General features: G+C 42.5%; 2 protein-coding genes across 2 annotated transcripts in view; both read right to left on the bottom strand.

Moving 5' to 3' along the window:
• Nucleotides 1-3382: 3382 nt before the first annotated feature.
• On the bottom strand, nt 3383-16277 carry LOC143109933 (Fc receptor-like protein 5). The gene is made up of 7 exons (XM_076272731.1): nt 15520-16277; nt 15148-15423; nt 14738-14983; nt 9051-9329; nt 8507-8752; nt 8320-8424; nt 3383-3868 (listed from the first exon to the last, which is right to left on the bottom strand). The coding sequence occupies exons 1-7, from the start codon at nt 15791-15793 to the stop codon at nt 3813-3815; spliced, it is 1482 nt and encodes a 493-aa protein (XP_076128846.1). The 5' UTR covers nt 15794-16277; the 3' UTR covers nt 3383-3812.
• Nucleotides 16278-16450: 173 nt separating this feature from the next.
• Nucleotides 16451-17228, bottom strand: part of LOC143109313 (uncharacterized) — a 40453-nt gene continuing 39675 nt past the window's right edge. Inside the window, exon 2 of the mRNA XM_076271966.1 lies at nt 16451-16734. Coding sequence (XP_076128081.1) covers nt 16451-16734 — 284 coding nt within the window. The remainder of the gene's footprint in view (nt 16735-17228) is intronic.

Raw genomic sequence — 17228 nt, 5'->3', positions numbered from 1 at the left:
TGTAGTGGCTATGTGTTAGGCTATATATTAGACTATGTGTGTGTAGTGGCTATGTGTTAGGCTATATATTAGACATGTTGTACACTGTCAATCACAGGTGCTCCATATCCAGCACTTAAATTCCGGAGGTTGCTATAGTGCCCTTTATCCACGGTAGATCACATGTGTACACAATAACTCTAAAAGTGTCTTTGAGCATCTCTCAGAAGCCGCGGTGTGGGCCTGCCTGAATAAAGATTTCAGTGACTGAAATGTCAGTGTCTGTTTTTGCCTCTATGCAGGGTGCGATTTGTGTAAAAAACAGAGGGGGGGATGATTTTGAATAAGTTTGTAACCCCCCCCCCCCCCCCCCCCCCAAAAAAAATAAAAAATGAACGAACGATTCATAGCCTAGTAATGTCATGGCTAATAATACCCTATATTATTTTTGCCACCTTTGTAATATTTTAGTTTTAGTTTACCGTGGTGTATGACTTTAAACAGCGAGTGTGCTTGGTATGATGATCAGCTCCTCTAATGGTAGGGTAGGGTAGGACTACGTTTTGACAAGCATACAAATTCACCTTGTTCTTGCCCGATCTGAAATGACTTCTCTACTTTTGCTGCCTCCATCCTTTCTGTATTTGTTGTGTAAAAAAACGTTGTATATGATGGCACTGAAGTCTTAAGTTAGTGAATTGGCTAACAGTGTTAGTTGGTAACCACATAGCCTACACATTGCGCTACACGCTGCGTAGGCTACGTGCATTCTCTCTCCTGCTGATTTGCGTTCAGTAGCCAAGTGCGTAATATTGCAAAAGTTGAAAAAAAAAATGTGTTTATTGTAGCCTACAGAAAATAAATAGCCTATCATACTGTCAGTTAATTGCCTACTACAGTGCAGTGAAGAGTTTGGAGAGTAAAGTTATAGGGCAACTTGAAGTTTTATGAAAATAATTTACGAACCAGAACATAAAGACCATGAAGCTTCTATTTCTTGCAGCTGTTAAAACACCCGCTAGATAGTTTAAATACCCACCAACATTCGTTTTTGCAGTACAGATTATTTCTAAAAGTTATTTGTCTACTACTGGCTGATTTATCAAACGAGTGCTTTCTCTTTCGACCTCCGCAAACTACAGGTGTTTCGGTAGAGAGCCATTGAATAAGCGATGCCAAGCAATTTCTGTAACACTTTTTGTGACATTCAGCAAATATCTCCTCATTTAATGTAAGTTCCTTCGGACAATAGGCGTTCTACTCTACGTGCAGTTGTCCTCCATCTCAGTTGCATCAGTTTTCTAATTTTGAAGGTTGTAAAACATTATTATGCTTCACTGAATCCTTCTCGTTTTCTTTCATTTGTCCAGCTAACTTTTCCATTGAACCTAGCCATTTATGATGGATTACACACTTGACATTCTGAAATGTCCTGCACGATCAAGGCCAGATTAAGTTATCACACAGCCACTGTCAGCAGCATCAGTGCTAACGGTGACGGTGCGTTTCTGATGTCAGATTATTATGTAGGCTAGCCTAGACTGTTCTCACGTTGCAGCGCTTTACTTATATGAAGTAGCATTAATCAATATGAGGGGCAGAGGGGGATAAATGTTGTCCCCCCCGACGATAAAAATAATTTAACAGAGGTAGGGATAGGAAAACCAGAGGGGGGGAAATCCTCACCATCCCCCCATACAAATCGCACCCTGCCTCTATGCATCTCACACCAAGCTCATCTAACATATTCATGCTGTGTCAAAACACAGAAACACGAAAGTAAGTCACTGTGTATGTATAGGGTGTATTTCATACGCAATCTGACAACCTGGGAAATGTCAGACTAACAGAAAGATGAATGGATTTTCCAGGAGAAATAACAAAATGGGGGGATGCCGGGAGATGACTGAAATACAGGAGAAACCCGGGGAAAATTTCCTTGAAAAATGTCCTTGAATTTCCCCTTGGGGATCAATTAAGTAGCTATCTATCTATCTATCTATCTATCTAAAAGGGGAGTGTTGGCAGGTATGTGGTAAATGGGAGCCCAGTGTTTTTACAGGTACAGCTAAATTATGGGATCACACTTTATTTTAAGGGCTTCTTGTTCCAGTATATCTACATAATGAAGTACAGTGTGACAACATATGTAACAATATCACATACTTATGTTGTCCATACATACCTACAGATAATAAGTACATGTGTAATAAGAAGTGCTTGATACAATACTTTGCCAAAGTGGCCTCTCTCTCTCTGGGGAAGAAAAGAAGGTTGGGACTCTCTCCACCCTAACATTAAAGCGTAACTGTTTAGAAAACAAAGTGGCTAATGGGTGAAGGTTGGGACTCTCTCCACCCTAACATTAAAGCGTAACTGTGTTGCCTGCACTCTGAGCATGAGCTCTGTTGTTCGCTACAGCATTGGAACCCAAGGGTGCACATTGTTCCCTTTAAAGATGCAGAGGGATCCTGGCAAAAGGCTTTTGATATGTAGGCTCAACTGCCAGTCAAGTTACATGCTCCTGGAGCAACATGCTGATTGGGTGGAACTGTTTGTGGGAGCCCTGTGTGTTTCCCAGTTACCACATTGTTTTGGCGTGTGCACTCACTGGTTGGACTGGTGGAGGACTATGAGGAGCAGTTGGCTGAATGGGAGTGAAGATGTGTGTTGAAAAGAATCACAGACCACTAGCCTGGCTGGCGACACATTCTCAGTTGAGAATTGGTCTGGACTCTCAGTTCATTTCCAATTTCCAAGGGGCCTAACCTGAAGTTAGTACATTGCATTTCATCTGACGTCCTCCACCCTCCTCTGTCTAACGTGTAAAGCCCGCCCCATTTTGCATAAATGGTTGTGAGTGGTGTATGTAAACCCCGCCCCATTTTGGATAAATGGTTGTGATTGGTGTATGTAAAGCCTGCTCCATGCCGTATAAGTGGTTGTGATTGGTGTCTGTAAAGCCCGCCCCATTCCGTATAAGTGGTTGTGATTGGTTTCTGTGATTTTGGAAATTGGCTTGAATGGGAGGCATGCCGATGCAGCAGATGTGCTGGAGTAAATTCAGATGTACCCTATGATTCATCTGGTCTCCAGGCAACCTGACCACATGTTCAAATGCACCCTATGATTCATCTGGTCTCCAGGCAAATTAGCAAATACATTTATGCAGAAGTACTTTTTTGTCCTTTTTATTTTTGTTAGATCACAAGTTACATCACATTATTTATATCACAAGGAGCAATTGGCTGAATCTGATTGAAAACCAGACCAACCCACTGTATTCTAAAATATAGAATTCTAAATGAAGGATTTAATAATCAACAAGCATCTTTTAATAAATGTTATATCAAGGAAAATACAGCAAATAAGGAAATACATTTATTCAAAAACACACTTTGCACATTTTTTATTTTTAAGTTGTCCAATTTACATCACATTATTTACATCTATCAGATAAGACGAAACAAATTCTCGTAAATTCTTTCAGATATCTTTTCATTTACTTTAACATTCTAAAAAAAGGATACACCAAGTAACAATGATAAATGCAGTAAAGTACGGGTAATTGCAATACTGCTTGAAAATCAAATGATTTTGTGAAATATTTTGTTGCAAAATAAGCAAAACCAGAGCAAAAACATTGGCTAACCTTATATAATGTCTTTCCTTATGCTAATTCTGCCGGCTCCTCCTTTCAGCAAAGACACACAGGTAGGCAGTTGTACAGCAGGTATTGAGGACAATGTCCAGTTGAAGGCAGGACCCTGGTTGGACCGCTCCAAAACTGTCAGCACGGCTCTTTCAGTCTCTCAGAAGTGGATCTGTGAATCCTAGGCCTCTGACACTTCATATGTTCTCTCCTCTTCATCGTCTACTTTGGATTGGCCTGTAAACAACAGAAGAAGCCAGTCAGTGAAGAAATGTATCACTGTGTCCAGTATAGCCTGCTGGACCCATTTAGGACCCATCTGAACACTGTGTCCAGTATAGCCTGCTGGACCCATTTAGGACCCATCTGAACACTGTGTCCAGTATATAGCCTGCTGGATCCATTTAGGACCCATCTGAACACTGTGTCCAGTATATAGCCTGCTGTACCCATTTAGGACCCATGTGACAGTGCCTGACTGATCTGTGTAAGGGACTCAGAGCATAGCAATGTTTTGTTGCATTCACACCTCCATCTACCAAGAATGAAACTGAATAACGTTATGACACCATAAGACATTATATTATGACTAGATTGACTAGATATTATGACTAGTATCACATATATTACATATATCACAAATCACATGAATGAACAGAGGACAACCACTCATCTAGGCCTACAATATTCTAAAAAGATATATTTAATAGGTCATCATTTTATTTTATCAATAATTTCATCATAATTTCACAATCAAAATGTTAATGAGGACACAGACACTTGTGCGAAGGGGTGAACAAGATTGGTGATTGGTGGTGCAGCTATTAATTTACACAGGGCTGAGCAATAGTAATGTAATGACTATTTTCAGTCAAATTGATATTCAATCATAATTGATCATATTCAATCATATTCGATTATATTTTTCTCTAAGTGGGTGTGCTGCCAAAAGTGAAGGTATGTATGTGCATCTTATCTTAAAAAGAGAACAAAAAAAATGTGTAAGAACAGGAGCAGTATGTGTGTCGTATGTGAGTACAGTGTTCAGTGTGTTAGAACAGGATGTTTTTGGTGATGACTCTACCTGTTTGCTTGTTGCATTGCTAATGCTGGATTAGCATGTTAATTTATGTTCCAGAGGTGAACTTTTCGTACATAACTTTAGCAGCGCTATAGAGGAGAGAGCTCGTTGATAACTTTAGCAGCGCTACAGAGGAGCGGGCGCGTTCATAACTTTAGCAGCGCTGTAGAGGAGTGGACGCGTTCATAACTTTAGCAGCGCTATAGAGGAGCGGTAGAGGAGCGTGCGCGTTCATAACTTTAGCAGCGTTATAGAGGAGCGGCCGCGTTCATAACTTTAGCAGCGCTACAGAGGAGCGGGCGCGTTCATAACTTTAGCAGCGCTATAGAGGAGCGGTAGAGTAGCGGGCGCGTTCATAACTTTAGCAGCGCTACAGAGGAGCGGGCGCGTTCATAACTTTAGCAGCGCTACAGAGGAGCGGGCGCGTTCATAACTTTAGCAGCGCTATAGAGGAGCGGTAGAGTAGCGGGCGCGTTCATAACTTTGGCAGCGCTACAGAGGAGCGGGCGCGTTCATAACTTTAGCAGCGCTATAGAGGAGCGGGCGCGTTCATAACTTTAGCAGCGCTACAGAGGAGCGGGCGCGTTCATAACTTTAGCAGCGCTATAGAGGAGCGGGCGCGTTCATAACTTTAGCAGCGCTACAGAGGAGCGGTAGAGGAGCGGGCGCGTTCATAACTTTAGCAGCGCTATAGAGGAGCAGGTGCGTTCATAACTTTAGCAGCGCTATAGAGGAGCGGACGTGTTCATAACTTTAGCAGCGCTACAGAGGAGCGGTAGAGGAGCGGGCGCGTTCATAACTTTAGCAGCGCTATAGAGGAGCAGTAGAGGAGCGGGCGCGTTCATAACTTTAGCAGCGCTATAGAGGAGCGGTAGAGGAGCGGGCACGTTCATAACTTAAGCAGCGCTATAGAGGAGCGCGCGCGTTCATAACTTTAGCAGCGTTATTGAAGAGCGGACGCGTTCATAACTTTAGCATCGCTATAGAGGAGCGGATGCGTTCATAACTTTAGCAGCGCTATAGAGGAGCGGGCGCATTCATAACTTTAGCAGCGTTATAGAGGATCGGCCGCGTTCATAACTTTAGCATCGCTATAGAGGAGCGGGCGCGTTCATAACTTTAGCAGCGCTATAGAGGAGCGGTAGAGGAGCGGACGTGTTCATAACATTAGCAGCGCTACAGAGGAGCGGGCGTTTTCATAACTTTAGCAGCGCTATAGAGGAGCGGTAGAGGAGCGGGCGTGTTCATAACTTTAGCAGCGCTACAGAGGAGCGGGCGTTTTCATAACTTTAGCAGCTCTATAGAGGAGTGGGCATGGTGGAGCAGCGGTAACATCACCGACTGATTATCGGAGTTCGATTTTCAAACCTGCCTTTTGCGAATTGGTTTCGCTGTAGATGAAAGCTAAATATCAGTCAGCTTTGTCTTTAACTTTAAAGGAACACGCCACCCAATGTCAGTAGTAATATATGTTCTTACCTTAACTTTCACAAGTTGAGTCATACCTCTCCCGTGTCAGTACGTGCACTCAAACGCTCTGGTGCGTGGCTGGACTGTGTTAGCATGTTGCTATGCTAGCGGGCTTTGCCGTAACTAAGCGTAGAAGTAATAAAAAACATCCACGTTTTCCCGACTTAAATACAGTTGCACGAGTAGTTGATAGAAATGCTACGGCCACGCAACATGAAACGTGGCGATTTTCCAAGCGAATAAACAGGAGAACTACAATGTGTGGCGCAATAGCACTTGGGAGTACTTCGACCTAGCGTAGTAGTATTGTTAACACGTAATCATGTAGATCCTATCCACCACAGAGTTTAGAATCCATGCTGGATCGACCCTCAGCCTCTCCCTCCCCTCTGAGCGAGAGAGAGGCACACACACTAGAGATGCGCTGATGGGCTATTATTTCAACCATAACTGCATAGCAAAACTTATCATCCATCAGCCATCCATCAGCACCAAAGTTTTTTGACCAATTTTCGAAACGGCACCCGCCCACCATCCGCTGGTTGTTTTAATGTAGGCTATATGGGTGATGCAGCGCTGCTGACGTGAGGCTAGAAAGCCCTTGCCTGTTCTAGAAAGACTGATCCAATGCAGCAAATATATTAAAAGGCTAAAGTCGTACATTGGCTATGTTGTAGCCTATCCCCAGAATATCAGCAGCAAACTAAGTCTCTGTCTCGCAAAACAGTCTCCAAATAAAACGCACATCGGCCTGTTGCCTATTCTGCCAGCTTGTGACAATATATCGTCCAAAATGCTTGATTGCATTGCATTCTCCACATTTTTAGCTAAATTTTCATGTACCACATCAGCATTTTTGTTCAGTGAATCTTTTGTAAATTGCTTTACAATTACCGTCGGGCCTATAGGCCTATTGCCTGGCTTGCCTCAGCTTCGGTCACGTCCTTTTACAATTGTATCATTGTAATAAAAAACGCAATTTGCCACATAATTTCAACATGCTCCTGGCCTACTAATTAATGCCTATTGTACTTTATTTTTTGCAAAAAGAAAGAAATCCTTGATAAAATAACAAGTCATTCACATTATAGGCTACTTTACACACTGTTATGTCTGGGTGACTGACAAGCCTGTTCTGAAGACTCCCATTCATTTTGACTGAACGAGCGCGTCTTTTTCAGACAGACAGCGCAATTCATTTTAAAGCAATTTACAATTCACTGAACAAAAATGCTGATGTGGTACATGAAAATTTAGCTAAAAATGTGGAGAATGCAATGCAATCAAGCATTTTGGACGATATATTGTCACAAGCTGGCAGAATAGGCAACAGGCCGATGTGCGTTTTATTTGGAGACTGTTTTGCGAGACAGAGACTGAGTTTGCTGCTATTCTGGGGATAGGCTACAACATAGCCAATGTACGACTTTAGCCTTTTAATATATTTGCTGCATTGGATCAGTCTTTCTAGAACAGGCAAGGGCTTTCTAGCCTCACGTCAGCAGCGCTGCATCACCCATATAGCCTACATTAAAACAACCAGCGGATGGTGGGCGGGTGCCGTTTCGAAAATTGGTCAAAAAACTTTGGTGCTGATGGATGGCTGATGGATGATAAGTTTTGCTATGCAGTTATGGTTGAAATAATAGCCCATCAGCGCATCTCTAGTGTGTGTGCCTTTCTCTCGCTCAGAGGGGAGGGAGAGGCTGAGGGTCGATCCAGCATGGATTCTAAACTCTGTGGTGGATAGGATCTACAATTAGGTGTTAACAATACTACGCTAGGTCGAAGTACTCCCAAGTGCTATTGCGCCACACATTTTAGTTCTCCTGTTTATTCGCTTGGAAAATCGCCACGTTTCATGTTGCGTGGCCGTAGCATTTCTATCAACTACTCGTGCAACTGTATTTAAGTCGGGAAAACCAGAGCGTTTGAGTGCACGTACTGACACGGGAGAGGTATGACTCAACTCGTGAAAGTTAAGGTAAGAACATATATTACTACTGACATTGGGTGGCGTGTTCCTTTAAGAGGACACAGGAAGATATTTTGCTTTTTTTCTGACAATGTAAGGGGACATTAGAGGGTCAAGGTTAAAGAGTTGTGTTTCTTCTCTGTGAGTGAGTGAATGCCTTACTGTTAGATCTGAAGCACTGGACCACCAGCATGATGGTCAGAGAGAACACCGGTACAGAACAGACCAGTCTGAACACTGAGAAGGGGGATGCTGGATAATCAGACCCTGTATAATACAAGAGAGGTTTATGAGTAAACATGCATGGGGCTCTGTCATACGAGAGGAAAAGGAGAATAAAGTGTCTCACTGAAGACCATGACGGGGCTCTCTGGTGACTCTCCCAGCTCTGGGTGTCTGCACTTGTAGAGGCCCTGGTGTGCCTTTGAGACTGCAGGGATGGTCATCTCTCCTGTAGTCTGGCTCGGAAGGAGTGATCCGTCTCTATAGAAATCAGCACTGAAGGTTGAGTTATTGTTCCGGGATAAACAGCGCAGAGTCAAAGGATCTCCTTCAGTCACAGGGTGGGCAGGGCTCTCCAGAATCACATCACCGCCTGAATTAGAGTGAACACACACAACTGTCCAGGCTCTACACACAAGATCACACTATACATGTCATGTCAAATCGGTTAAAGCAGCAGAGGGCCCAGTTAAACGCACTTCTGCTTTCAGACTGATAATGTCACTAATGACCACAGAGCAATTTTAGACCAAAACTCCACAGCGCTGTTTCAGCATGTCATGTCAACACTGTTCACTGGTGTTTATACAGCAGAGCACTCTCTCCACACAATCATGACATACTTCTATTTTATGTCACTAATGATCACTTAGTAAGTTTATCTTACGTACTCGTCACTGTGATGTTGACAGGATTGCTGCGTCCTCCAGATTCAGACCCACACCAGTACTCTCCACTGTCCTCTTGCACTGGGCTTGTGGTGCTGCATGTGGACCCTGCCTCTGACTCCCACCCATCAGGACACGCTGGGCCTTCACGTCTCTTAGTCCTCCATCTTAGTGTCCATTCAGTAGAGTTGTCCGGCACCTCACAGCTCAGGGAGAGAGAGTTGTGTGTGAAATGTTGAGATCGGTTGGGTCTGATGACCACAGAGGCTGGAGGAGACAGATCTTACACACAGAGGACAAATAGGAACAAATGCACTGTTAATGGCACATACAGTTACACAGAGAAATACACACACATCTTTAGAAATGATTACTCACATAAAACCCAGAGAGGTACCACATCACTGAATTGTGTCTGATAGGCTGGGTCTCCTCCCTCTGCTCTACACACATAAAGCCCATTGTGATGAGAAGCAGCCAGGCTGAGAGTGAAGGAGCCTCCAGCTCCTCTGCTGCTGTCTGGGAGGAGCTCTGCAGAGGCATCCTTCTCTCTGTACTGAACGTAAGGTACATCTTCTCTGTAATTGACAACTCTGTACCAGAGGAATGTCCAGGTTAAGGATGTCTTTCTAACCTCACAGCTCTGTACCAGAGGAATGTCCAGGTAAAGGATGTCTTTCTAACCTCACAGCTCTGTACCAGAGGAATGTCCAGGTTAAGGACGTCTTTCTAACCTCATAGCTCTGTACCGGAGGAATGTCCAGGTTAAGGACGTCTTTCTAACCTCACAGCTCAAAGTCACTGAGTCTCCTTCAGCCATCAAGCTGTGTGGGAAAATTCTAAGACTTGGCCTGATGAGCAATCCTGAGGAAGGGCCGCCACACACACACACACACACACACACTCACACACATTTTAGATATGATGAGACCACCAGTAGACAACAGACCAGTCTGAACACTGAGATGGGAGATGCTGGATAATCATGCAGGAGAAGTTTATGAGTAAACATGCATTGCAGTTTGGGAGGGACAGAAATACCTTAACAGAGCAAGCAGCAAGCCTCCTCTATCGGAGGACTAAGCTAAAGTATCTATTTTGTAAGTTAATGTTACAAACATAGGTTGGTGAAAGACCTGCACTGAAAAAAAACCAAATTGCTGGAATTACTTGATTTTATCATGTATGCCTCCATCGGTTCCACATGAATGAAATGTCTAAGTTTACGAAATTGATTCATGCTGTGATAACCGAATTTGATCAAGTGTGTTGAATGTGTTGCGACACAGTATTAAGAAAAATTCATTGAAAACCATTTTGAAGAAACCACTGATACTTTGTGCATGCTCAATACCTAATAGGCTACATTCATGATGGGAACAAAGCATGGTTCAATTTGTAACATAAGATACAACTCGGCTCCAAATTTTGGTCTCTAAGCATACTGTACTGTAACTCTTGTGAAACTCATGCGAAACATTTGGCAATTAAGCTCAAATTCAGCTCATGAAAGTGTAAGCTCATTAAAGCATGTTTAGACACACACACTTACACTTAGGCCTAATACACATGATTTTAAAAACAGTACCATTGCAGTTTTAATGTTATGATTTTAAATTATATGTGACCTAAGAACTAATCTTACATTAAAAAAGGTGCTGAGGTCTGACTTTGTGGTGCTCAGAAATTTAATTATTTTAATCTTAATTCATGTGATGAAGGACTCTGAAAGAAGTTAGACAGGTTTCAGTGTTGAGTAAGGTTAGCCTAACACTAAATATTTGAATATTTTACTACTAGTAGCCTAATATATTTTTTCATTACATTATGGCAAGCAATAGCTACCTCATTTGTAATTTGCTACCTGCAAATCATGAGCAATTTTGACCAGATAATAACGGAAGTTATGAGCAGATGAGACTGCTATTATTTTCTTGCCCTCTATATCAGTGTTTCTCAAAGTGTGGTCCGGGGACCACCGGTGGTCCGCAAGCTATCCCAAGTGGTCCGCGAGAAGAAGTGGTAAAATATAATATAGATGAGTTGTTTGCAATATTGAACCAACTTGTACTGTATGTGAATCCAAACAGTTCTGCAACACTGTCTATGTAAGATAAATCATATGAATCCTCTGACACAATAAGCAAAGTGCAAAGACAATAAGCAAGGTGGTTCAGTGAGTAGACCGATTGTGTAATATACTGTTGAAGTAGGTCTAGGCTACTCTCTTTTTTTTTTAGCTAGGTGGTCCGTGAGTTTTTGTTTAATTGGTTAAGTGGTCCTTGATCTGAAAAAGTTTGAGAAACACTGCTCTATATCACGGTCATAGCGATAAATATAAAACAACTTTAGGCCTCCTTATGAACGGGTAGCGAGCCTCCCCTTTTCACTACATGGATTAGCCAGATATGTGAAGAGGAGAAACATCAACGCGATGCCTTGGTAGGCCTTTATTTGGTTGGATTTTGTAGTTACTGCAAAATTAACACCCTCGTTTCTATGAAACTGGAAACAAGACAAAACAGAGCAGATGTCTGTTAGCCAAATATTTGTAATACTTGTAAGAGTAGCCTACATAGGCTACGTTACACTGACACAACGTAGGCTAACGATAAACGTTAACTTTTTGATCACCAAGTCAAAATTTCCAGGTCAACCACATATAATTCCACTACTTTTTATTGCTTAGCCTACCACTTCAACACCATTGACTGTAACCGTTTAAACTGTAACTGTAACAGTTCAACTGTTCAAACTAACTGTAACCTAAAGTTAACTGTAACGGTTCAACACAAGCAAAACATTGCGATCTATGGGAACATACACAGACAGACAGCAATTTTACGAAAAGGGCTGATCGGTCTTCAACTATTTTGGTAGCTAGGGGAGAACCGGGACGAATGAAACACTTCTTAATTAAACGTAATTTACAAAGACATCGTAAAACACTGAAAGTTAATATTTTGTCACAACCTACATCTATCCTCTGTCAAATACAGTTGCATTTACAGATCTGAACAAAACCGTTCAAGAGTTATTTAAGGAGAAGTCGAACGTGTGTTTTGTTTCATTCGTCCCTCCTGGCTGGGACAAATGAAACAGCATGGGGGACGAATGACACATACAGCTTAAATTATGTAAACTTCCCACAATTTCAATATTTGACAACATATCATGAATGGTAGCCTACTTCAAGTATGTGTTATTTTAGATAGATTTCTGCTGGGCTATATGTCTTGGTTCATGTCTGTTAACAACTCATTGCCGTCATGGTGAAGCACGTATCTCGCGGTTATGGAAATAGCATGCACTATGCCATTAATATAGTTAGAATAATGCATGTTTCGAATTATATAATGTTTCTATAGTACAAAATGTTATTTCACTCTGTTTTTACGTGGTTAAAGCCACCACACATCCAAATAAGTGCCCTTCATGACCCACAGACCGTCAGTCTCCATAGGTTAACATGGCAAAACTCGACCCCCTACCTGATAGCCCCAGATATATTTGCATCTTTCTAAAACTGCTTTTCCATGTTTCACCTGCATAAAATATAGTATAAACACAGATATGTGTGCATTGACTTAGAACAGTGGTCCCCAAACTTTTTATTCCGAGGGCCAGCTTACTATGCCTGGCTGTAAGAGAGGGCCAGAGACTCGGAGTATATCAGTAACCATAAATAGCTTAGTGCTGTGAACAACAGCAGTCTACCTTAGTTGAATATTCCCTTACATTTAATCTATAGGCTTTTGCAATTTAATACCATTGTTAGCTGTGTTTATATTGCCATCATGCCATATCAGTGTAAAATGTAACTCAAATTAAATAATACTAATAAAAAGACTTTTGCATTCCCAAAAGTATTAGCAGGTAGTCCCAAAAGTATATTTCATTAAAAATGTGTGAACTCTGAACTCTGAAAATGTAGAGTTCTCAAACTATGAGAATTTTATGAAGTGCTGAAGTGGTCTGAAATGACCACCATTCAACATTTGAACAAATAAAAATAAATATCCCAGAAAGTCCCAGAAAAATGACTTGAATATAAGTTAGTTAGTTATTAACAATTCATTGATACACTTTTAGAATACTTGCTGATGCAGTCAGCATAGGCCTCATTACATTGTTTGCAGATAGGCCTACATTTCATTCCATTTTTGATGGCAAACGCGAAACAACCCAAAACAACCACCAGTGGACAAAAAGAGTATTACATGTGTACTGTTAAGACTTGCCATAGAGAATGAATGGGGGAAATTGCGGAGGTTATAGTTTGACGATGTCGTACTCCCGTGCTGGCCGGTTGCTATATACCACGGACATGTTTTGGGGGGCCACCCAAAATGAGGTGGCGGGCCGTATCCGGCCTGCGGGCCGTAGTTTGGGGACCACTGACTTAGAATAAATGGGGTTTACTGCCTGGTCGGGACAATAATACCCTTTTTATATTTTAATTCTTTAAAAATCAAAATAAAATCAATGCTAGTACTAATACATGAAAGGATGGCAGATCTGGATAGCCTAGACTCTCCTGAAAAATAAACAATATATGATATGTGTGTGTGGCACTTACAATTATCAGAATAAATCCTTATGAATAAAGGTAGTGAAAATGCCCTAAAAACAGCTTAGGGTTCTAAGGGTTAATCTGGCCTTGCCCCCAACGAATCGCAACTTTCCACCTCTGGGACAGCTTAAAAGAAGTTGAGAGGACTAAATGCTCTACTGAATAAGCATGAAGTCAAACCTTTAAATGAAAAACACTCTTTAATAATAAAAAAAATAATAAACTGCTAATGAAGTAAACTTGTGACCAACAAAAATCGTTTATCGCCTGTAACTCCGTGATACCAGGACGAACAGGGAGACATTTGGCTGAGCAACGGAGGTTAATATGCTCTATGTTTTGTCCAAATGATGACTGTCAGTGTCTATCATCATTGAACTCGGAGAAAACCGGAATGTTTCATTCGTCCCCCGTTTCAATCGTCCCGGTCGTACCCTACGATTTATTACACATCCAGAAGAATATATTTAAGTCGTTACAGGCTCTGGCTTATTATGGAGCATAATAGGAACAAAGTTATGAGATCAAAAAAATTAGCAAAAAAAATAATTCAGTGGAAATGCATGGATTCCAGTTTCTTCAGCAACTGGAATCCATGCATTTCCACTGAATTATTTTTGGAATCTGATCCCTTATCATACCTGTTCATTCTTACTCGTCGCTCGACTTATCGTGACTAAATTCAAGATGGCTGCAAACGCTAAACTTCGTGAAGATACTGTCTGTATAAATCGTCTTGTAAGTAAACTACCAGTGCTTTTTCAAAGTTCTCAATGTCTCGTTTTAAATGTCAGGGCCCTCGGAAGTCTACCAATGAAGTGTGGAGATACATTGAGCCTCGTAAATGGTGTAAAACAGTTATTTATTTGCATGGCTAGCCTGATGCCGAAGCACCACCATTGAAAAAGCTGTTGGTAGCATCGGCTAACTAGCGCCAGATTTTGGAGTGCAGGGGACAAGCCGAGATGGGCTATTAGACATACGTTCACACTCGGTATCATGTTTCAATACACTTTAGGTCAATATCACACCGGAATTCTCCTTTAATTTCAATGGGCATGACGCCGCTGCATGGGGCTCTGTCATACGAGAGGAAAAGGAGAATAAAGTGTCTCACTGAAGACCATGACGGGGCTCTCTGGTGACTCTCCCAGCTCTGGGTGTCTGCACTTGTAGAGGCCCTGGTGTGCCTTTGAGACTGCAGGGATGGTCATCACTCCTGTAGTCTGGCTCTGAAGGAGTGATCCATCTTTATAGAAATCAGCACTGAAGGTTGAGTTATTGTTCCGGGATAAACAACAAAGAGTCAAAGGATCTCCCTCAGTCACAGGGTGGGCAGGGCTCTCCAGAATCACATCACCGCCTGAATTAGAGTGAACACACACAACTGTCCAGGCTCTACACACAAGATCACACTATACATGTCATGTCAAAACGCTTTAAACAGCAGAGTATACAGTCACCTGCACTTATGCTTTCAGACTGTTTTTGTCACAAATGATCATTTAGTAAGTTTATCTTACGTACTCGTCACTGTGATGTTGACAGGATTGCTGTCTCCAGATTCAGACCCACACCAGTACTCTCCACTGTCCTCTTGCACTGGGCTTGTGGTGCTGCATGTGGACCCTGCCTCTGACTCCCACCCATCAGGACACGCTGGGCCTTCACGTCTCTTAGTCCTCCATCTTAGTGTCCATCCAGTAGAGTTGTCCGGCACCTCACAGCTCAGAGAGAGAGAGTTGTGTGTGAAATGTTGAGATCTGTTGGGTCTGATGACCAGAGAGGCTGGACGAGACAGAGCTGACACACAGAGGACAAATAGGAACAAATGCACTGTTAATGGCACATACAGTTACACAGAGAAATACACACACATCTTTAGAAATGATTACTCACCTAAAACCCAGAGAGGTACCACATCACTGAATTGTGTCTGATAGGCTGGGTCTCCTCCCTCTGCTCTACACACATAAAGCCCATTGTGATGAGGAGCAGCCAGGCTGAGAGTGAAGGAGCCTCCAGCTCCTCTGCTGCTGTCTGGGAGGAGCCCTGGAAAGTAATACTTCCCTCTGTACGTAAAAGATGGTAAGTCATGTCTGTAACTAACAGCTTTATACCAGAGGAATGTCCAGTTGGAGGAGGTGTCTGTAACCTCACATCTCAGAGTCATTGAATCTCCTTCAACTGCCCAGCTGTGTGGAGAAACACTAAGACTTGGCCTGATGCGCAATCCAGGGTTAGAGCCTTGGTGGACACACACACACACATTTTAGATATGGAGAGAACACCAGTAGAAAACAGACCAGTCTGAACACTGAGATGGGAGATGCTGGATAATCATGCAGGAGAAGTTTATGAGTAAACATGCATGGGGCTCTGTCATACGAGAGGAAAAGGAGAATAAAGTGTCTCACTGAAGACCATGACGGCGCTCTCTGGTGACTCTCCCAGCTCTGGGTGTCTGCACTTGTAGAGGCCCTGGTGTGCCTTTGAGACTGCAGGGATGGTCATCTCTCCTGTAGTCTGGCTCGGAAGGAGTGATCCGTCTCTATAGAAATCAGCACTGAAGGTTGAGTTATTGTTCCAGGATAAACAACAAAGAGTCAAAGGATCTCCTTCAGTCACAGGGTGGGCAGGGCTCTCCAGGATCACATCACCACCTGAATTAGAGTGAACACACACAACTGTCCAGGCTCTACACACAAGATCACACTATACATGTCATGTCAAAACGCTTTAAACAGCAGAGGACACAGTCATGTCACAGTCACAGACAGTCATGCTTTCAGACAATTTAAGTCACTAATGATCATTTAGTAAGTTTATCTTACGTACTCGTCACTGTGATGTTGACAGGATTGCTGCCTCCAGATTCAGACCCACACCAGTACTCTCCACTGTCCTCTTGCACTGGGCTTGTGGTGCTGCATGTGGACCCTGCCTCTGACTCCAACACATCAGGACATGCTGGGCCTTTGGGTCTCTGAGTCAACCATATTAGTCTCCATCCAGTAGAGTTGTCCTGCACCTCACAGCTCAGAGAGAGAGAGTTGTGTGTGAAATGTTGAGATCTGTTGGGTCTGATGACCAGAGAGGCTTCAGGAGACTTAACTGTCACACAGAGGAGAAATAGGTACAAATGCACTGTGAAAGGTACATATGTCATATGGTAGAGACTAGGAACCATAGGTAAGTAGTTGGGTGACGGACTAGCCGGCACTCATGTAAACAAACCAGCTATAGCTTATCAACTGATAACTGATTACTAATTGCACTAGGTTATTGGATCACACTTGATTGGTAGGAAGGGGCGAGAGGTATGTCAATGTCAATTTTATTTATATAGCGCATTTACAGACGGCTTAGCCGCACCAGTGTAATAAATAAGTGCAAAAAATACATACAGGAAGGCACAAAAACAAAAAGGGCTACAGTTCAAATAGATTAAGAAATGCAGAAAAAGGAACATTTAAAACGAAACACTGGGGCATAAAGGGAGACACTAGCCAAAGGCAAGTGAAAAGAGGTGGGTCTTTAAAAGGGACTTAAAAACATTCAGAGACTGAGCTAAACGGATGTGGAGGGGGAAGCAGTTCCAGAGTCTA

Source organism: Alosa pseudoharengus, unplaced genomic scaffold (assembly GCF_046254945.1).
Source record: "Alosa pseudoharengus isolate Yale_2024_CS ecotype anadromous, Long Island Sound unplaced genomic scaffold, YU_APseudo_1.1 YU_APseudo_1.1_scf_7, whole genome shotgun sequence".
NCBI classification, from domain to species: domain Eukaryota; kingdom Metazoa; phylum Chordata; class Actinopteri; order Clupeiformes; family Clupeidae; genus Alosa; species Alosa pseudoharengus.
This window is presented reverse-complemented; position numbering and strand designations above follow the sequence as displayed.